This window comes from Crocodylus siamensis, chromosome 9, assembly GCF_052110815.1.
Source record: "Crocodylus siamensis isolate JL-2025a chromosome 9, ASM5211081v1, whole genome shotgun sequence".
NCBI lineage: Eukaryota > Metazoa > Chordata > Crocodylia > Crocodylidae > Crocodylus > Crocodylus siamensis.
Window position 1 is genome coordinate 22,803,857 of NC_143403.1, and position 23,860 is coordinate 22,827,716.

At 42.8% G+C, this 23,860-nt stretch overlaps 1 protein-coding gene across 3 annotated transcripts in view; it reads left to right on the plus strand.

Annotated features, from left to right (window-relative positions):
• The window catches only part of PHKB (phosphorylase kinase regulatory subunit beta), a 198,946-nt gene that overhangs the window by 70,918 nt on the left and 104,168 nt on the right, over positions 1 to 23,860 (plus strand). For all 3 annotated transcript variants that reach the window (XM_090062024.1, XM_090062022.1, XM_090062023.1), the window contains 2 exons: positions 636 to 751; positions 12,047 to 12,110. In XM_090062024.1, coding sequence (XP_089918150.1) covers positions 636 to 751; positions 12,047 to 12,110 — 180 coding nt within the window. The remainder of the gene's footprint in view (positions 1 to 635; positions 752 to 12,046; positions 12,111 to 23,860) is intronic.

The window sequence follows — 23,860 nt, forward strand, 5'->3', positions numbered from 1 at the left end:
CTTTAGCTCTGTAATAAAATAAGTTCTCTTCATTGTAAACTTGCATTGTAGCCAGACTCTGTTAGATCAATATATCCATGAGCCCAGACTGTTTATGGAAGAGTTAGGTGTAAGCACAATTGTTAAAGTGATAATTTTGGAATGAAATGTAAGGCCCATCTTGCCATATATGTCTCATAATCAAACAAACTAAGTTTGTACCTTCTCAAGAAAACTGAGAGTAAGAAAAGAAAATTTGTAAACATGGGAAGATGATTTTTAGAGTTAACTTTTTTTTACTTTCTAAAGGTACTACTGATATAGTTGTTTTAAAGATCAGGCTCTTGCATTTTTTTTTTGAGCTGCTTTAGTGTCTTGTTTGAATATTCAGTAACTTGCATTCTTCATTTTGTTGGGCTTTTCTACAAATCAAAGTACTGTTACATTTGGGATATTTCTTAAAATGTAATAAAACTGATTTTATACAGAAATATGTCCAACATGGGAGCACTACACCATCAGAAACTATAATCAAGTACCAGTGGCAGTTTTGGAACATTAATAACATGAGTTTATCATTCTGAAAATACCAGTAAGATACACTTTTGCTTTATATCAAGTTTCCTTCAGTCCCTTCTTTCCTGTTTTCTTCACAGGTATCCTTCATCCAGAACCTTGTTTTTTGTGTGGAAAGAGCATATCGAGTACCCGATTTTGGTGTCTGGGAAAGAGGAAGTAAATACAACAATGGGAGCACAGATTTACATTCAAGGTAATTTGCATACCTACTTATAATGTGAGTGTAAATTCAGGTAATGGCTCAAAATAGCTTATTATAGTAGTGTACTCACTTTGGGAAATGCATTATGTTTTGAGTGAAATTCTAACTGAGGACCTTGGAAGACTCACATTTATAATTTAGAAAAATAACCCCAATTTATATACAATTTGCATGCACAAATAACTGCCATAACCATATGAAGCTGCATGTTTTGTTCTTTTTTTAAAAATGAAAATGCTACAGGAAAGTTCCATCATAAACTACCATTGCATCCCTAAATTTCAGAATCATCCTTTTCAAAAATGTGTTTGTGGAATTTAAAGATGTTAGTTTTAAAAGGAAACGTTGTGTGTAACATTAAATGAGTAGTAGTGTTTATGAAGAATTAGGTTTCTTTATTCTTTCATCTTCGTTAATAAAGTTAATGGGCACATTCATATATTCATTACAAAAATGCAACAGTGTTTTCTGCTAAACAAGAAATGACATTTTTTTAGTTTCTGGAAAACCAGTATTTTGTAGAGGTGCACTGATACATCGGTCCCATATCAGATCGGCACCAATATAAGGAAAATTGACAGTATTAGGAATTGGCTTTTTTTGGCTGATGTGGCCAATAAATGCCCCATGCATGGACAGCCACGGTGCAGCATGCAAATGGCCAAGAGCTCAGCCTGGCAGCATGGAGAGCAGCCAGGTCCGTCTGTTTCATAGTTTCTAGGTTCGGAAGGGACCTGAGTAGATAATCAAGTCTGACCCACTGCCCTGGGCAGGAATGAGTGCTGGGATCATAGTACCCCAGCCAGATATCTATCCTACTTCCTCATGAAGATCCCCAAGGTAGGGGAGAGCACTACCTCCCTTGGGAGCCCATTCCAGAGCTTGGCAACCCTAACTGTAAAGTAATGCCACCTAATATCAAGCCTGAAGCCTAGTAAGACTGTTGTGAGGGAAAGGGCATAGAGTGGGGCAGATTGAGGCCCCCGTGGTAAGAGAGGAAGTGGGGATGCAGCTGGGGTAGGGGCAGATGCTGCAGGAGCAGAGCGGGGGATGGAGCCGCAAGTGGCTTGTCCCAGGGCAGGGCAGCTCCCACCAGTGCATGCACCCTGGGAGGGCATAGGGGGCACGTGCCCCTGAATCCGCATGTGGGGCAAAGGTGGGCTGCTACTGTGGGCTGGGGCTAGGATGGTGCTGGGCTCTTCCTGACAGGGGGCTGGACCAGGCTGTGCTTGGGGCAGGCAGCAACTATGGGGGGCTACAATGAATTTTGGGGTGACTGCAGCCCCCCCCGTCCCAGCACAGTCACAGTCCACCCTGAGTGCAGCCCCGGCCCAACGCCCACTGGAAAAAGCTCAATGCTGCCCCAGCCCACAGAAGCACCCCGCCCTCGCCCCGCACGCAGATCTGAAGGCACACACCTCCCATGCCCTCCCATGATGTGTGCAGTGGCAGGAGCTGTTCCCCTGATGTTCCCCTGATGAGCTGCTTGTGGCTCTGTCCCCCACCCCACCCCCCGGGCAGCGCCTGCCTCCATCCCAGCCCCACTCCCTCCCTCACCATGGGTGCCTCAATCTCCTGCCCTCTTGCCCCTTACCCCACAGCAGATTTAACAGCCATATGCCGTTCTCCATGCTGCCTGGCTGCATATCAGAATCAGATCAGTATCGGCCATTATGGCTTGTTAAAAATCAGCCGTTGGTATCAGCCCAAAAATTCTCTATCAGTGCACCCCTAGTATTTTGGGTACTTCTCATCTTCCATTAAACTGATAAGAAACTCAGAAGTTTTTTGGTTTCCAGAGTAATTTTGTGCATCAGGTTGTTGATCCACCCAACTTTAAAGTGTCACTTTGAGCAGCAGGATACGAGTTCTTTAATTTCAAGAGCATTTCAAGGATTGTACTAACGATACACCTTGGCATTCCCATAAGCAGATCATTTCAGGCTGCCAGATAATGTATTCTTTCATGGTCTAATTGCTTTATGATGAGTGTGTCAATATATGTACTATTTTTTTATTCATGTACTCCTGAAATATAATTGAAATCATATATAAGCAAAATTTGTGCTCCATTAGCTATGAAGTCATTAAGTCTGTGACTTTTTAGATGATAAATATAATATTATTTTAGAGAAAATGGACTTAGAAATAGTGTAACTTTATTTTTTTTTGAAGTAATAATGAGAGCCTGACAGTATTACTTCCATTGTATGCCATATTTATCAAATGCAGAAATTTTATTGACTTCAGGTGCTTGCAGGCATTTAAAACCAACCCCATGTATTCTTATTTCTCATTGAAATAAAAGCTTATATTTACATATCATCATATTTAGTCAGTTTTATGCACACAATGGTGTGGCGGTGGGGAATAAAACTGAGATATGATTGTTTTATTATTTATTCTTTCCTGGTATGAAGTCTACACATGCCATATCACATCAATGTTCACCTATATCATTGCCTACTGTCATTTAACAGCCTTCCCTCTATCTCTAAACAACAAAAAAAAGTTTTAAATTATGTCCTCTGTATCTTCCAATATTTTCAGTGTAGCAATATCTTGTGTGCAAAGTTTGCTAGGCAGGCACTGGAATTTATTGGGTGTTCTATATGGGACTGATCACACTCTGTTCCCTAAATTACACTAGCATATTGCTGTGGCTAGTGGCAACTAATTCTGCCACTGCTGCCTTGCTGCCAAATTTTCAGACCTGTGGGGTACACTGGAATCTGGCTGATGTGGCTCTGTGGATCTGGCCCGCAGACTGTATGTTAGTACCAACTGGTGAAACCACTGTTAGTACCTCAAGCCCATATGCAAATGGTTGCACTCAGTTTCACCCTTGGTTATTCATGTGGAAAAACTAACATGTGGATTCTCTCCAAAAATGAAGGAAAAATGAAAGAGAAATGTGCACTTAAGGACCTTTTTAGATGAAAACAAGAGAAAGTAGGCAATTGTAAAACACTGTGGTAAAGTAACATACAAGAATAACAGGAAAAATCCACAAAATTTAATGCTACTTAAGGCTGTAGTATAATTTGCTTGTCCATGTTTCACTGCAATGATTATGAAGCGAGAAGAAAACTAAGGTCTCAGTGCATTTTATGCTGGACTTCTACCAATTCATAGAATCATAGAAGTAGGGTCAGAAGGGACCTTGTAGATCTTCACGTCTGACCCCCTGCCTGGGCAGGAGAAAAACTGGGCTCAAATGACTCCAGCCAGATAGGCATCAAGCCTCTTCTTTTTAAAGAGCCCCAGGGTAAACCCTAAAGCTTACAGTGTACCTTCTAACACTTGTTTACTTTTGTAATTGGAAATTATTTCCTTTCTTTAGTGGATGTAGGCTCCTTCTTGTACAGGGTACAGTCTGGTTCAAAGTATTTGAGTGAATACCAAAAATTCCAGCCTGTGATTCAGAGGATACAAAAATCTTTAGAATATTTTCTAGGGATTACTTTTTTTAGGTTAGTTCCCAGACTCTTTTGATCAACTGAGTGGTGAAACAGATCCTTATTTGCCACTGCTTCACTGTTACTTTTAGGTGTTATGCTGATTTGCAACTTATCAGGGTATCATTATTTCTTACTAAAAGGTTTTTTAGAAGTTCCTGTGGAAGTTGGTAATACTTCTAGATGGAAAGATGCAGAACTCTTACTTACTCTTGTGTCAAGTTGGCCAAATGGGGCTCCTCCATTCTTCTTGCAGATACTTTTACTACTGGATTTTTTTTTATGGGGGAAATTGAACCAGTGGGAAGCAGTAGACATCAACGGCAAACTTTTTTGTAATAGTTTATATTAGAGCACGATCTCCTTCCCATATGTTTGAGCTTCTGAAAAATTAATTTGTCCTGTAACCATTTGATCAAGCTGTTCTCCAAGCATCTGCTGAATACCTCTGCAGGATGTCTTTGACATCTCCCATATGTGCTATTGATAGAAATTGTGTTTCTGGAACGCACCATCTTTATATTTCAAGTCTGAAAAGCATAGGATTCCTGATGTTTTCCCTTTATTGTGCAGGTAATAGTCTTCTGTCATGTTGTCTGTCCCTGGTAAAAATAAATAAATAATAATCAGTTTGGTCTGGACACCCTTTTAAATAGTTTTAGTACTTTCTTTAAACTTGTGTTGTAGTTTCATGCATCCTTGTTGTTGAGCCCATCAAGAGAGCAAAGTAAGATGTTATTTTTTTCAATATTAATTTGCAAGGTATGAAGTATAAACATGACTCGGGGGAAATATGCAGATGATGTATTTTCTGTTGCCTTTCTTCTGATTTTTCAAGCAAGAAGTCATTTTTCAATTAAGTATCAACCAAATGTCTGCAATGTAGTAGCAGTCTCAAAGTACAAAATATTATAATGCATACTGTCTAGTTTAACCAGTATTTGAAGACAGAGTTGCTGTTTCAATTCTTAAAATGCATTGGCCAATTTCCTCCTTATTTTGGAGTGCAGTGGGATCTTCCTCAGGTATTTATCACCTACAAAATGTGCAATTAATGTTCTAAGCTGGTGTGGGCAAAATATGGTCCACGGGCTGGATGGAGCCCTTGAGGCCATTCTATCCAGCCCACGAGGCCTCTAAAAATTTTTGAAAATTAATGTTTCTGTCTTTGGTTCCTGTAAAAAATGACAGGAACTAGGGGCAGTAGGACTCAGGGGAAGCCGGGGCGCTCCCGCAACAGCAAGGCCTGCCTGGTGCCACCCCCCCCGCAGCCAGAAGCCCCAGCAGGAGCTTCTGGCCTGGGACCACGTGACTACCCTGGCATGGGAAGCTCAGGTAAGTGTGGGGAACATCAGGGGAGGACCCCAGGCAGGGAAGGAGCCTGGGGAAAAGTGGCCTCTCGCCCACCCTGTGGCCCACGCTTCCTGCTGAATCCACTCGTAGCCATGGGGCTGTCCTGAACAGGCACAGGCAGCCCCAGGCGGGCTGCGAGCGACTGCAGCTTGGGGCACTGGACATGGGGTGGGGGAGGAGCCACTTTTCCCACCCCCCCTCCCCCGCGCTCAGCACCAGTTTGTAACCTGCCCTGCTGCCAGCCTGTGCCCTGCGCCGGCTCTGGGCTCGCCGTCAGGGCTGCACATGGCGGCAGCAGCTGCAGCCCCCCACTTGCCACGTTGGGCAGTGTTTGCTGCTGGTGCCAACCTGGAGCTCACATGCTGGGCATCCCAGAGGTGGTAGCAGCAAACACTACCCGGCATAGCAAGCAGGGGGGCCGCAGCTGCTGCAGCCGCCATGCACAGCCCTGACGGGCAAGCCTGGATCTGGCGGGGCCAGGTTGGCAGCAGGGCGGGTTACAAGCTGGTGCTAAGTGCGGGGGGAAGCAGCCCCATGCCTGCCCCGTGCCCAGCTCCCCGCGCTGCAGCTGCTCGCAGCCCACATGGGGCTACCTGTGCCTCAAAACGAAATGATGGCAGGGGGGTACATGGCAGGATGCCCTGCTTGTGCCCCTTGCCCCCAGCCCTGCTGCCCTTGCCCCCAGCCCTGCTCCTGCCCTTTGCCCCCCACCCAAAGCCCATGCCCCCAGCCCGGGCTCTAGCTGTCAGCTACCCAGAACCTGGGCCAGCTGCAAACATCTGCTGCCTCTCTGCCCTGGCCCCACCTGTGCCTGTTCAGGACAGTCCCATGAAGATTGTGAGCAAGTGGAGCAGGGAGCGCAGGCCACAGGGTAGGAGAGGGGCTGCTTTTCCCTGCACTCAGTGCCAGCTCCTTCCCTGCTGCGGAGCAGGGCATCGGGGGGGGCACTAGGAGTGAGCGGATGCACACAGCCCACACCAGCGTCCCGGGGCCAGTGCTGGCAGGGCCCAAAGCAGGGCAGCAGGAGTACAGGGTCCCAGCTGGCAGGGGTTCTGTGGAACTGGGCCAGCTCCCCCCCTCTTCCTGCTGGTGCAGCCCAACCCAGCTCCACAGACCCAGCTCCCCTGGTGCTGGCTGAGACATTGGTTCCAAGATGGTGACCAGGGGGCGGGGCACCAGTCAAGGGGTGGGGCTACCCATGCAGCCCTCGACAGCTTGCCAAAACTGGGTAAGTGGCCCTCCACCCAAAATAATTGCCTGCCCCTGTTCTAAGCATTAGTCAGCATATATCCGGGAAAGTGTCTGATATACTGTGGTAGACAAGGTTCTTTGGGTGAATCTGATATCTTTTTATTAGACCAACTTAAATAGTTGGAAAAAAATTTTCTTAGCAAGCTTTTGGGTTTAAATACCCTTCATCAGGCTGAGGAAGCATCTGCAGGTGATATGTGCTCTTCCTGGATGGAATGAATAGTAAAGAAGCCAGAGGCTGGTATGCATTCAAGATAGGCAGTTAGTGAAGAAGTAAATTGAGTCAGTGGATGAGACAGGCCAGGGTGGGGCGGGGGAGGGAAGAGGGGGGGTATGACTGTAGCAGGTAAGTAATGGAGAGGTACCTGGGGACTCAGATGTCAGACATGTTATGTTGTGTCATAAATGCAATGTCTGTATTTAGTCCATGATTTTTTGTATCCAGGAGGTTGATGAAATGAAGTTCATAGGCTTGTCTGTGACAAGTGTTTTGTAAATTCCCTGTGAGGATTAGAACTGAGAGATTGAACAGAGGGTGGTTTTCTTGTGAGAAATGTGTCCCCACAGGTAATTGGGTATTCTTGTCTTTGATAGATTTCTGGTGTGCATTCATTGTAGTACACAGTTGTTTGGTTTCTCCTACGTATTTTTTGTCAGGTCATTTGGTGCATTGGATGAGAGGCGCAGCTCTAAGACGCAGGAATGCTGATGGTTCTGTTGTGGTGTGTAGCCGTTGTGGGAGTGGTGGAGAAGTGTTGGCAGGTTTTGCATTTCTTGTCATGACATGGTCTGGGTCCATTCGGTGTGTTCTGGGTCATAGGAAGTTTGCTTCTGGTGATGAGGTTAGCGAGGTTTGGTGCTTGTTTGAAGGCTAAGATGGGTGGTTCTGGGAAGATCCCTTTAAGAATAGGGTCTCCTTCTACTATGGGTTGCAAGTGTTTGATGATTTTCCGTATGGGTTCGAGGTGATATGTCATAACCAGCGGTGTGCAATTCTTGAGGGGTTTCCCTTCTGTACTGCAGCAGTTCTTCACGTGGTAGCCGGGTGTCTCTGTCAAATGTGCAGTCTATCCTGGCAAGCCATGATGCCTGCTCTACATGGGGGTGGGATGAGATATGGGTTGCAGTAGCTGGAGTATAGAGATGGGGGCTGTAGTGAAATGAAGGAAGTCAATTGCTGAAGCAAAAGAGAAAAAAAAAATCCCAAAGAATAAAATCAAGGAAGTGAAATAAAATAAAAGACTAAAAATAAGAAAGTTAATGTGTTACTGAATTGGGATTGGCTTGCAAGGAATTGGGAAGCCAGTCAGCAGGGTTCATGCTGCCTTGTGGGGCTGAGAGGTGGGGGGAAAGCATTTTCCTTTGGTTCATTCTCTACTTCTGGTTGCCTGTGGTTGATAAGGGTAGATAAGTAATAGGTGGCTTTTTGCCCTGCTTCCATGGGGTTGCACCCCCTGGTGGCAGAAGGGGGAGCTGGCTTGGTGTCATACTACCCCAGGGGTGGATAAAATGTGGCCCGCGGGCCAGATGCAGCCCACCAGGCCATACTGTCTGTCCTGCAGGGCCCCTAAAAAATTTAGAGAATTAATATTTATCTGCCCCTGGCTGCCTGTCATGCAGCCCTCTATGGCTTGCCAAAACTCAGTAAGCGGCCTTCTGCCCAAAATAATTGTCTGCCCCTGTACTACCCCCTGGGCAGGGGAGTTTGAGGGGTGGAATTTTGTTCAAAGAGAGCAGGCGGTGGGAGGAGGGGATGGTACATCCTGGGATGCTGGAGGACTGAAAAGTGGTCATTTTATCCTCACAGAGCAGCTACACATTATTCTGACACAAGCTGGATAACACAGTTGAAAGGTAAATCTTGCCTGAAGTGGTATAAGATGTCTATAGGCGGCTTAGCACTAATTTTCGTACTATAGGTACTACCGTATTAAGAGTACTTATAACCCAAGGGTAACATGTAACAACACCCTGACGTAACAGAAGAAATTAAAGGAGAATTTTATCATTAAAATGCTCATATTTTCAATTGTAATCAGTTTTTATGAAAGTGCTGTATTTTCTGAAGGTTTGTGGGGAAAGGGAGATGGAGGAGGGGAAGGGATATGAGCTGAAGTCGGTACTATTTACCTGGGAGTGTTAAGTGAGCAAGTGTATAAATTAGTCACTAGAGAGGGTGCAAAATTTTCTTCTGCATTCTCAAACCACCCCTTTTACTTTATTCAGATAAAATAAGGTGACTTACTCTGCCTGAAAATCCTTGCTTTTTTTTCCCCTTTCAACTCTTTCCACTGTAAGTTGTTGCCAGTGTTTGTTTTTGCCTTCCATCCCTTGAAAAATATCTGCCCCTTTCTATTGAAGGAGTTGATCTTGAAGGAGAAATAGGGACTCAAAGTATTAATCTAGTTATCTAAATGGCGGATTTACCTTGTTCTCATGTAGTGTGTATCCATTTTTTTGGGAATATACCTGCAATTCCTGTGAAACATTATGATTTAACTAAATGACTATGCCAATTTCAGTTAAACTAAGTGCTGGTATATAAATGAATTATATAAAATAGCTGTGCTAGAATAAAGATAATTTTATTTTTAAAGAGTTGCAACAAAGGAAATTGCTGGTATCCACAGCAGTACTGGGTTTAGTTTACTACTTCATTGCATTATCTGGGTAACAATAACTTTCTAATCAGCAGAAGATATAAAAACCAAGGGATTTCACCAGTCTTTGATGGCAGCTGCTCAGAGCAGAATTTAGCCAACATAATCAGCTTTCTCTTGTTTAACCAATTAGAATTAATTCCCACATGAATCCTATGAACAGCATTTCTGGCAGTGTTACTGAAAAGAAGATGGAGGTTTTATAAACCTACTGCAGATGATTAAAAAGAATGATACAGTTTTGAAATCTATGTTTTATGGTACTTCTGATACTGAAAAGAGTCCAACAGAAATAATATTTATGCTAAATATAATGCATAATTTTGAGATTAGAAATGTTACTAAGGGGATTTTATTTTAAAACATTTTTCTAATTTTGGAATTTAGTACATGATGATGTGTAGTAATGGAAAAAGGGAAAATATGAGTCTGTATGTTCTAAATAAATATTACTAATAAAATGTGTAATAGATTGTACAGGCAGTTATGTTAAAAATACAACTTATCTATACTTCTACCAGTTTTTGATCTATTTCATTTTGTCATGTAATATGCTAGCTCTGACTAATGCAGATATTTTTCCATGATGTTCACTTTGTTCAAGTTAGAAAAAAAGGGGTTGTCCTTGCAATTGTATTTTTCTTTTCAACCAAGTATTCCCCCTGTGTCTCTTGTAATAAAAAGATGCAATACTGTCAATTTCATAAAGTGTAGTTTCCTAATATTTATTAATTGCAGTTTTTCTGCAAAACAGACTACGGTCAAAAAAGTTCTGAGGACAGTGTCTTTTCTCAGGGCCCCTCTGAACATGCAGGTAAAGGCATGATGGGTTCTAAGGTGTGATCCCACATTTACACCTCTTGCCATGCACTAGTTTGCCTGGCAGAAGGTACAATTGTGGCATCACACTTTAGCTCCCATCATGCCTTATTTCTGATGCAGGGGGAACCTGGGATTGTGATTCCAGATATTCCCTGTACCAGGTCCCATGCCTGCAAGCACTGAAGCTTGTGGGGCTCATAGTGAGAGCAGTGTTCGCTGCGCTGAGCCTGCTGCAAGCCTCATAGCCGACACTTGACTGCAGGGCTCTCAGCGGAGGCAGCGTTGTTACCTGCAGGATTCTCAGTGGGGGCAGTGGGGAGAATGCTGCTGCCACTGTGAACTTTGTCAGATGTGGGGCTCACAGCAGGGGCAGTACTGGGAATGCTGCCACCACTGGGAGACTCATTGGCTGTGAAGCTCACAGCAGGGGCAGCGGGAAGAACACTGCTACTGTTGCAAGCCCCACAGTTGATGAGGCTTGCAGTAGTGGCAGTGTTCTCCCTGCTGTGAGCCCCGTAGCTGACGATGCTGCCCCCGAATTTGAGACTCTCACCTTACAGTGCTCATGAGGGGGCAGTGCTCTCCCCACTTCAAGGAGAACAGTTGATGAGGCTTAGAGTGGGGAACAGTGGCTCCGGCTCATGTTGAGAGTGGCAGAGTGAGTCTGGCCTCCATGCGAGCTGGAGGGAGGAGGAGGGGATGCCTGTGGTACCCCCCACATCTTGAGCTGGGGTTCCTGTGCTGCACCAGGCAGCCTGGCCTTGCCCTTGCCCCTATGAGCACAAACACCAGCCCTGTCACTGCCAGCCTGGCCATGCAGCTCCCCACTGCCTCCAAAGGGCCCCCCATCCCTTTCCCCACTGGAGGGGCAGGTCTCCCCCTTCTCCCCCTGCCACAGCCCCAGCACCCAAACACCTTCCACCAGTGTTGGCAGGCACCCAACCCCCCCTCACACACCCATCCCCTCCACGCACACATGACCTTCCTACAACCACCCTGACCCTACAGCCCCCACTCCCCATAGACTTACCTGCATCTAGCTGCCAGGGCTGCTCCCACCACCCTGCCTGGCTGTGCGCTGGCCACGTGCATGTGTGCGTGCAGACGCATGTGGTACCCCTCCCTCCAATTGCCCCAAGCAGTTCCATGCAGATTGGAAGGCTGCAAGCCTGCAAGGGGAAACTTTTGCTTTCCCATGTTTTTCTGTGACTGTTTGTGACCTTTTCAAATACTCTTGCAACCCACTTTTTTGGGTTGCAATCTACATGTTGAGAAACACTGGCCTAGAGGATACTGGCACGTAAGTAATGTGAAGATAACCTTATATCTGTGGTTGACATGAGAATTATGCTGCTGCTTTGACCTCAGATTGATGCAGTAACTTTATTTTCAAGGATTTATTTTGTCAAGTTCAGTGCTTGAGAGCCAAGTACAAAGAAATTGTTCTAAAAATAGACTTGCTGCTAATAAAGGTAAAAGGGCCTTGAAGTGTAGAGTGTCAGGTGCCCATTAATAAGGGGAAACTAGAATTATTTTTCTAGCTGGTCACTGGCTTTAAAGTTGAAGGAAATTCTGAGAATACATACTATATCATCATTTTTTTAATTTTTTTTTTTAGCATTTGACCCAAGTTTTTTTGTGGAGGTGTGTATAGGGGTGTTTGTCTGTGTAATTCCAGATCTGTAAATGTAATACTCTTATTTTTTTATTCTTCCTCCTCCCTCCCCTACCCCTTTTTCCAGCTCTGTTGGGTTAGCAAAAGCAGCTCTAGAAGCAATTAATGGATTCAATCTTTTTGGCAATCAGGTAATAATCTTTGTTGTTTGGGGTTTTTTTGTATTTTTAAAAAACGTATTCTTTAACAAATTGTTCTCATTGCAAATGAAAAGATATATAAAAAGTAGGGGTATCAAATGATTTAAAAATTGATCCTGATTAGTTGCACAATTAAAAAAATGAGTTGCAATTAATCATGATATTAATTGCACGGCTAAAACCTCAAAACTGCACAGAAACTCAGAATTATGCAGGTACTTTGTACAGTTCGAGTGGGGTGGGTGCATGGGAGTGGGGATTTGTGAAGGTGTGGGGGGCTGTGGGTGTGTGTGTGGGGGGGGGCTTGGAGCCCAGGGAGGGGGTGGTCCCTGCACACCCTGGGAGGATGTGGGGTACTGTGGGTCAGGAGTGAGGGCAGCAGCAGAGCTAGGAGGGCTGTGGCTTTGGAGTGAGGGGCAAACACAGACACACACAGCACTCAGCAGGTAAGAGTGTGAAGTGGAAGGGGCAGGAGGGCAGATCGAGGCCCCACAGTGAGGGAGGGAGTGGGGCAGAGATGGGTCATGCATAGAAGCCATGGGAGACACATCCAGGGGCGCAGCTCCCCACCACTGCACACACCCCTGGCAAAGGCATGGGGGCCTGTGCTCCTGGATTTGTGTGTGGGGTGAGAGCAAGCTTCTTACTATGGGCTGGGGCTCTGTGCCCTGCTGCCTTTGCCCTGGGACCCTGTGCCTGGCAGGGAAAGCACAACATGGCGTTGAGCAGCTCCCAGGGCAAAAGCAGTAGGGTTCAGAGCCTCAGCCCGCAGTGGACAGCCCACCTGTACCCCACACACAAATCCAGGGGGCACATGCCCTCCGTGCCTTCCCCCCAGGGGTGCACACAGCAGCAGGTAGCCATGCCTGGCTCCCCCCCCCCGCACTACTGGATGAGTCTCCTGCAGCTCTGTTCCACTAACTGCCCTGGGCCCCATTCACCCCAGTGACTGCCCCTGCCTCTCTCCCTCACCTTGGAGGCCTCAATCTGCCTCTCCTCTTTCTCCCTGTCCCTCCCCCTCCACAGACTTACCGGTGCAGCATTGCTTTACATGCAGTGTGCAGGCTGCGGCTGCTCATATATGTCTGTGTGCATGTCTCCACACCCACTCCTGCCCTCGCCTGCTGCAGCTGCCCAGAGCCTGTGTGCGGGCTGCTCTGTGGTCCTCTGTGCTGCTCTGCTGGATGGCCTGGAGGCAGCAGAGCAGAGCCTGGGCACTGGCTCCACAACCACATATGCAATTAACTCGTTAAAGAAATTATTGCAAGAACCAGTTAATGCATTCATCACACGCATTAACTGAAATTAATTGACAGCCCTAATAAAAAAGTATTGAGGAAACTTGGTTTACTTTTCAGCTAAAAAAAACCTCAACACCTAGATAAATTAATCACTACATTTCCTGGTAAGAATCATAGCCTAATAAAATCAGCTCTGTTCTTAAATATCATCTTGAGGTTCTCTTTTGAATTGTTTTGAACTCAGTTAAAAATGAAATATCTACAGCTTCTTTCTGCTTCCCTCAAGGTTTTTGATCAAGACTTTAAACAAGTTATGTTTGTGTTCCCACTACTGTCTTTTATGTTTTTAACATCAAGTATGTTGGAATCTTCTATTACAGCCTTTCATATGGTCTAGTTTGTTTCCTAGATTTTCTGAAATGTGTTTTAATGGAGAAAGATTTCACTTTTTTCAGAGCTTACATCTGACAGTATGCTCTTTATATATCCTCAGACATTTTATATATCGATTTTTTTTTTTTAAATATATTATACCCAAACATGTCTATACTAAAAAATAAAATAATCTAAATTCATGACATCAAGAAGGTATTAATAGTACGAATTTGTCACTTTCTGAGCCATGAAATATGAACAGTTAATGGGAAGTGAGCGTGCTGTAACTGAACAAAAATTAAGACAGTACTGAATAGCAATGATTGATTCAGCTATGATCAAATTGCAGAATGGAGAAGTGGAGGATTGTCCAGAATAGATTTCTGACAAATGTAGTGCTGCAGCACAGCTATAACCTTAATACAGTTTCATAATTTTAAACTTGCCTACCATGTTGTATTTTTGCAAGCTTTCTCCCTCTCGGTTCTCTCACATTTGATATCTTGCTAGAATACACAAATGCCTTCCTTTCTAAATAGCAGATATTAATAGATATAATGTACTATTTGTGCAAATTCTATTCTAGTGTTGAAAATCACCCAAAACTTGATTTTTTGAAAATGTGACATATTCCATGGTTCAGTTGCTAAAATAAAACTGCTGCTACTAAACTGTAGTTTATTAAAGGAGTATGGTCTTTGTGGTTTTTAATCAATTTATAATGGATTTCTGTACTTGAAATATCACTGTTCTAATTTAAAAGCTAAAGGCTGGATGACAATATCTATGTATGGGGAAGAAGAATGTCCAGTGTAAAACAAATGAAGACAAAACTTTAAGGACTGCATGAACCAAAGGGTTCTTAATTGAAAAAGGATATCCTTGATGTCTTCAGAGAATGGGCATTAAAAAATGTATCTGTTGACCTGAAAGTGAGAGAGCGAGCTGGTTTGTAGTGTAGTATATCGCTTCTCAGCCTCTTGAAGGCTCAGATCGAAAACATCTACTAATGGTATTCCTTGCCTATATTAAAGCCTAAGATTCTTAATTAAGATGCTCATCTAACTTTTGAATTGGATCCTCCTGGTGAGCAAAAATGGGGGGGAAGGGAGGAAATGTAATAAGATTCTTAGGAACAGAACCCTTGTCTTTCTAATGTCTGACAAATCTGAGAAGGAACACAAGAAAAACCAGAAGGATGTGGCTTGAAGAACTTCTAACAGCCTCAGTGAGATTTAGCTTAGTAATAGAGGTTTTTTCCTCATGGCTAGGATTGGCAGAAGCTAAGCAAGTAGGGCCTTGTTTTGAGCCAGGATACTATAGAAAATCAGCTGCAGAGGCAGTTTCTGAAGATCATCAGTAGACAAACAGTTTAACTGACAAATATGCTGTAGCAAATCTTCTGTTCCTCCTCCTCTTTATTCCTTGTATAGCCCAACACTCTTAAACAGTTCTTGTACTGGGAGCTACGGTGGACTCCATGAAGACTAAATCATAGTTCCTTTCATATATTACTACACCACAGGGAATTAAGAGATCCTAGCATCTTAAAGATTCTGTCATGAATCTTTCCCTAGCAGGCATCTTGTGATGTTGAATAGTTTGGCTCCAGCTCCTGTAATTTCTGTAGATTCTGGCTGGCTTTGGGTATGTATTACAAAGTGCACAGTGTCTAGCAGTAAGGCCCCCAACACGCATTCAATCTAAGACATGATTAACAAGTTAATCATGCCTTAAATAGTAACTGGCCACACATGCAACTCAGTTTAAGGCATGATAATGTAGTAAACGAGCTAAAAAGTTATCCCACATATCCCATATGATGTGGAATAACTTTGTGACTAATTTGTATCATGCTTTGAATTGAATGTGTAGTGTGGACCTGTCAAAAACCCCCATGTGCCACCCAGCTCGGCAGTGCACAGAGGTTTTGACAGGTCCTGGTGTACAGAGAGCCTGCCATCCAACTTTGACAGCCCAATACTGCACTCCCAAAGCACAGTAAGCTGTATAAGCCTCATGTAGGGGGTGGCACATGTTGTTTTATAGCTCCAGGTGCACAGGAAGTCTGGCATCAGGTTGGTGCAGCCCAATGCTGGACTCACTATGCACTGAGCTGTTTGATAGCTGGGACTGGGGACTGGTTTGGTTCCTGGCCCCAACTGATAATCACCTGACTGTTCTTCTTCCCCATACATGGAGACCCAGCTTCCCCTGCACCAGCAAGTAAGGTGCAATTGGAATCTAATCCTCAGCCCCAAAATTGCATGTCCTGCTGTGCTTTTGGCATGGCAGGACTCTCAGTTGTTGGAATTGACAATTAGATTCCACTGCATCTTAAATTGAATGTCTGGCAGGGGCCTAAGACAAAGGACCAGGGAATACCCGCCCAGAATTAGGATAACTTTAAATGAAGAATTCCTCACTGTGAGGAAAAATAATTCAGAGCACAGTACAAAGCAGCCATCTCTGTGGTTATAGCAAAAAGTTCACTGTAGATTAGGGTAGTCCAACTAGTGACCTGTGGGCTTTGCGTGCCTTGCAAGGGGCTATTCTGTGGACCCCAGGCTGTGCTGGCTACTGCTCCCCTCATCACTCCAGCTGCTGCTGTCACTGGATTCTCCAGGCTCCCCCTCCTTTCTCTCTCCAGGGAGTGTGATAAGGCAGGATGGTGAGGTACAGCAAAGCTCACAGTACTGAAGGAGTTCTCAGCCAAAGAGGTGCGGAGGGGTGCTTGCTCACCTGTGTGCACAGTGCAGCACGTTGCAAGATTTGGCCCCCTGACTGCTTGTCAAAAAAAAAAAATAGAGGTAAACATAGTTCTGGCATGTCTACAACAAATACATGATACCAACTATAATTTGTAAACTTCCCTCAAATACTGATTGTATTCCATTAAGCTTTGTACATCATCCATAGTTTTAGTGGGAAGTGTGTCTGGAAGGTCTGGGTGTTTCCTTGTTTCCACATGCTGTTCAGTCTGGTAGTAACATGTAGTTGCAGGTGCAGGCATGCTCCTCTTGAGATACTCAGCAGGATTTCTCAAAGCAATTGAAACACAGCTGGAGATGGCTCTTCTGCTGCTTGATTGAAGGTCAAAACAGTTTCTGTTTATGCAGAATCTCTTAGAAATAAAATCTCAAAGCATTTAAGAAATAAAATCTCAAAGCATTTAAACTGGTTTTGCTTCAGCAATTTATTCAGTCATTTCAGAGCTTTGTAAAATACCATTGGAAGTGAAGAAGCTGCCAAGGCCAATAGTGCTTTAACTTGTGAGGACAACAAAGATGAACATTCTCTTAATAAAGCCTTGCCAGTATGTATATAATTTCTGATCATTATTTGAGATATCTGATTTGCTCAGAGACCAGGTATACATAGAAATACATACACATTCATGTTAAAAAAAAATCCATTATGTATTTATCTACTAATTATTAGACTTTTGTTCCCCATATAGGTACCTGCAGACCATTATCAAGTTGCCCCAAAAACGTTTAATTATAAGCTAGATCTTCCAATCCTGTTGTTATTCTCATGGATCCTATCTGAATCCTTCTCAATTTATCACCCTCCTTCATAAACTGTGGACATTAGAAGTAGAGCATATTATTCCCATGCTGGTTGTCATAGTGCCAAATAAATGAATGTAACTTCTTTGCCTCCAGATTCCCTTGCGTATCTGTGCAAGAACCCTGTTAGCACTTATGGCTGCTGTGTCATTCTGTGAGCTTGTAGTCAGGTGATTCCCCAAGTACTTTTCTGAATTGTGAATTGGCCTGTGTTTTGTTCTGAGAACCAAAACTTCTATATTGGGCCGTATTAAAATGTTTAGCGTACCCAGTTTACAAACCAGTGTAGATTTGATCTGTATTCATAGTTGTTTGGGTCAGAAACAACCTCAGGAGATCATCAAATCTGTGCCCCCACCATGGGCAGGAAAGAGCACTGGGGTCAGACAACCCCAGCAAGGTGCCGCAAGGTAGGGGAGAGCACCACCTCCCTTGAAAGCCCATTCTAGGTTCTGGCAACCCTTACCATAAGTAAGTTCTTCCTGATGTTTAACCTAAATCTGCTCTCTGTCAGTTTGTGGCCATTGTTTCTAGTTACTCCAAGGGGTGCCCTGGTAAACAGAGCATCTCCTATTCCTTGCTCCCGCACCCCTTACCTCCCCCCGCCAAAGAATGTGTAGGCGGCCACAAGATCACCTCTCAGCCTTCTCTTGTGTAGGGTGAAAAGATCCAGAGCCCTCAATCTCTTCTCGTAGGGCTTTTCCTGCAGGTCCTTAACCATACAAGTAGCCCTCCTCTGAAGCCTCTTGAGGTTGTACACGTCCCTCTTGAAGTGTGGCACCCAAAACTGGATGCAGTACTCCTAACTGCAGCCTGACTAATGCTGCATAGAGGTGAAGTATCGCCTTCCTGGACCTGTTTGTGATGCACCTACTAATGGATGATGGAGTGCGGTTAGCTTTACTGATGACTTCATCACGTTTACAACTATTAGTGAGCTTTCCTCTGTATTACTACTCTTCCAAACTTTGTACAGTATTATCTCAAACTTTATAAGTAAAGAATTGGTTTTCTTCCAGGTCATTCATTTAAAAATGTTGAATACTGTAGGGCCAAGAATTTATCAGTGTGGAGCCTTGCACTCTCAGTGGTGATTGTGTGTTTGCAGTTAGGTTTTGAGACTTGTCCATATACCAGCTTTTAATTTGTTTTACAAGTCATTTTAGTTTCTTTATTCCAGTATTGTTTGGTATACCGAATCATCTTACAAAAGGCTGGTATATTAACTTTACCTTTACCAACCTAACTTTAAATTGATTTGTATTGTCTGTCAGTTATTTGTTAATCAAATCCTTTATCAGCCTTTCCATTATTTTCCCCTGGACCAATACTAGGTTAATGGGTCTGTATGATCCTAATTGTCCCATTATAACTTATAAATATGATCCCAAGAGTAGTATTCTTTCTTTTTGTGGAAACATTCCAGTGTTTCAACAGTTATTAAAATAAATGGCTAAGAAATCTCTTTGACAAACTTATCTGAAATCTTAGGTGCTAATTATCTGGAAGTACTGATTTTAAAAAAAAAAAGGGGGTTTTAGTAGTTGCTGTTTTCATTCCCTGGGAGCTCAGGAGAAAGTCGGTATACAATTATCATCCAAAGTGAGTAAGAAGTATTTGAAAACATCTGCCTTCTTGTATTATTATTGACAGTTCTACTATTTAAGTTTTATAATTGACCAATATAATTCCTAATGTGCTTTACACATGCATTTAAGCAAAAAGAAAACCCTCTTCCGTATTATCCTTAACTCTTCAGGCATTGTGTTCTTTTGGTGTGTGTGTGTGCATGCGTATATATTTAATGTTAATGTAGTGGTAGTATAGAGTGTGTGTGTATTAGTAATACAGTAAAATACAAAGCTGTTTTGATTAGTACTCATTATGACAATCTTCCTCTTTTATTTTGTATGGCTATTTGGGGGGGGGGCGTTTATCAGTTCAGTGTTACTTCTCAGGCCATGAGCATATGATATATTTCTGCTGGGATAACAGCCTTTCTCTTGACATGCAACAGAAAAGAGAGATCAAATATTTCTGGCTGAAGAGAACTGGCTCTTCTGCAAGAATTTGGATTGAATACCACTGAGGATGGTCTCCCTCCTCCCAAACCAGGTTAAATGTCTGTACACTTCTCCCAGGTGTGGAGGACACCCAATATCCCACAGTTCTCTGCTCTCCCTCCTTCCAAGGGAGAGGAAGAGAGGGTAACCATTGGCTCCTATGTAGCTCTCCCAGGGGCAAGCTGTCAAAGAACCCTGTGGTGGGATTGTGGGATAGGGATACATTCTCCTGCAGTAGGAACACACTAGGAGGGTTTTCACTATGGAAAAAGAGCCCCTGCCCTGTGCACTCCTTAAGTTTAATCTAGGGGAGTACAGCAGTGGTTAGAGTTGGAGAAGTGCTGATTGTCAGGACAGGCTGGAGAGTTATTCCTGCTGCCCAGATGAGTTGCATAGGTAGTGATTTTTCAAAGCTGTGGGATGGGCAACCAGGACTGGGGACATCCTGATTCTAACCCTCCTCCCCAGTTTTAATGCTATCCCTGTTGCCCAGCTGAGCAGTGTGAGCACAATTTCAAAGCCCAAGGTTGAGTAACTGGGGCTGGGGAAGCTATCCATGCCTGTTCCTGACTTCGCAGGTTTTAAATGCTGTGTCTACCACCCTAATGGGTGGCACAGAAATTTTAAAGCCAGGGAGCTGGGACCTATGTTGGGGAGGTTGTCTGGCTCAGCCTCCATCTTTATATTGCCCCATGTCCAGCCCAGCAGAGAAATCCTTACTGGTAGAAATGAATGCTTGTCCATGGCCTCAGTTGTGGGGATTTGATACCTGTTTTTGCGGTAACATTCTTCTGTGCTACTAAGCAATTTATGTATGTTACTCCTGTTCTAGGCATCCAGACCAATGCCCCCATGTCTTATTGGCAGAAGTGCTTAGCATCACTGCACTGCAGTCACTGAACTTTGAGCATCTAAAGAATTAAATGGTACTGAGTTCTATAATTCAGCACCCAGAATTAGTGACTACTTATGATCTTAAATTCTGTTCCTCATTTGTAAAATAGGTTTAATATCACCCTTTCATCTCTGTGGTCTTAAATACTCAAATGTTAGCAGGGATGAGCATTGTAGCAAAGTCCAGAAGGAAGTGAATAGTTCTGTTTTCAGAGCAGGGTTTGAATAATATGCAGTAAACATGGCATGGGGCCATATAAACAGTAAAAATAAGAAGAAACTTTAAGTAGTTGCTCCTTAAGTTAGCTCCCATCTAGTACAGGTCCTTTTGAGGTGCAATCATGTGATTATGTAATTCCCTTTTCATAAAACATGTATGTGCAGGAGCTAATTAAGGTTACACAGAGAGTCGTCGTGGTTCCTCCGTTTCTAACTTCTGCCCACAAAACTGCAATTTTAATGCACTTTACCATTTTTATACGTGATAAGGCATAAGTCATTAATTATTCATAATTGTTTTACTTTTTTATTTTACATTGTCCTATGCTGTTTTGTATGACCCTGATATGATGAAGTGTGTACTATAACCATTTTATCAATTATGCTGCTTTTAAATATTCCAAAGGAAGAATTATTCCACTAAAGATATGATTATATCTTGGTGCAAGTTGACAGGGAAAATTCAGTAATTAGCAACTTCATTAACTCAAGTGGAAAGTCAGGCATGCAATAGAGTGAATATCCTTTGTCCTTTTGATTTATAGCCTTCCATGATAATTTTTTAGATAAACATTTATTTTTGATGTATTCTGGCTATTGAGAATTTTCATCAAGATTTTCAGTAAGCATAGTTATGCACATAGCCTTTTAGAAGTTTTAATATTTCTAATTCTTTACTAGTGCGTAGTTTCAGTTGAAATTTGTAGGAGTACCATTTATTGAAGGACTGCAAAAGGTGAGCATGATCGAGCATTTAAACTGCAACCTGGACTAGCCACCTGTCAATTTCTGGTTTTAATTTAGTTTTTACAGCTGATACTGCTGAAAATATTTTAATATACATTTATTTTGCATTTTTATGAGCTTAAAATGCTTAAACCAAACTTTGGACTAATAAATCAGTCCTTCAGTAAGGCACTGTAAGTCAGACTATAGACTAAAGTGAATTTTGAAGGCAGTTACAAACTGCTGAGAACTCATAATGGAAAGGAGAAAAAATATTTTATCTGCAAAGTTCAAGAAAATATATTGCTGTAAAAAATGTGCAGTAAAACTTTACTCATTTTCCGTGCTATTGCAAATTAATTCAATTGATGAGAGAGTGCTGGGCGGGAGCGTGCATGTGTAAATTGGAATTGTTCATGTAATGAACACAATTTGAAAAAAAAAGTGACATAAGTCTAATTGTTTTGATTATTTATAGAACATGTAATAAATTATCTGAATTAGCGTTTATAAAATAATTAAGTGGTTATGATAAGCTTTATTATTAAAGAATGTCTTCATTTCTCAGATTTAGTTGCAGACTGCTGAGTTTTGTGTATAAATTATGGTGTATATAAAAATGTAAATGCTCAAATTAATGTTTCCTCTGTATTTAAAACCAGTCCAGAAATACTAACATTGTGTTTTTAGAACCTGCAGGTTTAGATTTTGTTATATTGTTTTAACTTTTTTAAATTGGTTGTTCTTCTGATTTTTTAACAATTTTGACCTGGGTTATGTGGCATATTTAAAAAAAGGAACAAATAAGGTGATTCATACATTCTTACATTTGCAGGATTCATTGCCTCATTTTAAAAAGACTTTTAAAAAAGAAAATGAATTGGGTGACATTGGATTGTATAGTTGATAGTCTTCTGCTGATAAAGAGTCTAACTACTATTGATTGTTAAATAATAAACAGCTTTTCATCTATGAGAGTTGACTTGTCACAAAGTGTTCTAAAGCTTGGGAATCAAAGAACTGATGCGCACAATAAATTTCTAGTGCATTATTATAAGATAATAGAAGTTAAATGGGACACTGAAAAATACTGCTGACTGAGGCAAGTAAATGACACTGAGAAAAGTAATGCAGCTTTTAGAAAGGCTTTGATGCATGGTTTATGTCTTTAAATTTAAAATAGAGATGTTTTCAATCTGTGAGAAAGCTAAATTGTGACTTTTTTCATGTGCTTCCTTCCAGATAGAGTGGCTGAAGTATCATACAGAACACTGGATTTTATAGTTCAGAATCCACATAGCAAAGGCCAAAAGCACTCTTTTGTTTTTTAAGTGATTAGAATGGCTTCTTAAATGCACACATTCAGTCACTGTACTAAACACAAACTCTATAAATACTACCGCAAAAATAATTTCAATGGGATATTTAGGGCTTACTCATTAGTTAATGTGTTTAATCTTATTATCCTTGCCCTTATTTAAGGAAAACCTGAAAAGAGATGTGGAGTATTTCCCAAATGAAAAACAAATATGTAAAACCACAACACTGATGCTCTAAAGGACTTTTATCTTGTCTACTATCAAAGTGCATGAAAAATGGTTTCACCCTTTTAAAGAATTACTGTATCAGAGCTGCTTCTTCCTAAAGACAGAATTGATGCTTGAGACAATGATTTCCCCATCAGCTAAATCACTAGCTTTACTGGTTCAGAGTTCTATTCATTTTTGTTCAGCTTTGCCTATGTGGAATTATTAAAGGGACAAGGAAGTTGAAAAGGCTCACATAAGTATTTTGCAGCTTGATTTGTTGACCATTCATTGCTCCTTTTTTGCAGCTTGTGGCTTTGCCCAATTTTATAGTAATAGAACGGTTTGGATAGATAGCCTAGTACTTGTTGGCATCATGTTAGAATCCTGCTCACGAGCTGTAATATAAAATGCCACACAAAAAAACACTAAGGCTTTTGATATAAGAGGCCAGGTCATCAACTTCATCAAATCAGTGGAACTGCAGTGATGTATGCTAGTAGAGGGTTCTAAGTCATGAAGCCGATATATGTTCTAAATTATACCAGTGTTTATTAAATCATAAAAAGACGGCCTTATTTTTTAAAATGTTTAATAACTGCCCCAATTCTCCAATTAAATGTCCCAGGTATTTGTTTCTTGTTCCCCCTGAACACATACCCCAGTTTGGACTAATCTTCCAAATCTCTCTGCTGTCAGCATTTACCTCTCGGTATGCTCCTGGCCAGATTGTTGAGGAGCTGCTGAGACATTGCCGCACAGAGCCGCCCCCTCCTGTCCTGCAGAGAGGGAGGAAGAGGAGAGGGAGAGCTCTGCCTGCTGCAGCGGCTCCCTGACAGTCCAGCCCAGCTTGGGCACAAGGAACTGGGAGCAAACTGTGCTGGGCCAAGGGGGCAGAGCCCCTCCCAACCAGAGGTGCGGCTTGGGCCTGGGCCCTGGGATTGCTTCTGGCCTGGGATTGCTTGGGCCTGGGCCCAGATTGCTTCTGGCTCTCCATGCCCACAGTGGGCTGAGCTGTTAGGGAGCCACTGCAATGGGCAAGGTTGCCCCACTCCTCCTCCTTCCCTGATGGGAATTATCTCAGCAGCTGAGCTGTCACAGATGACCCTCCCCTCCCCTTAGGGA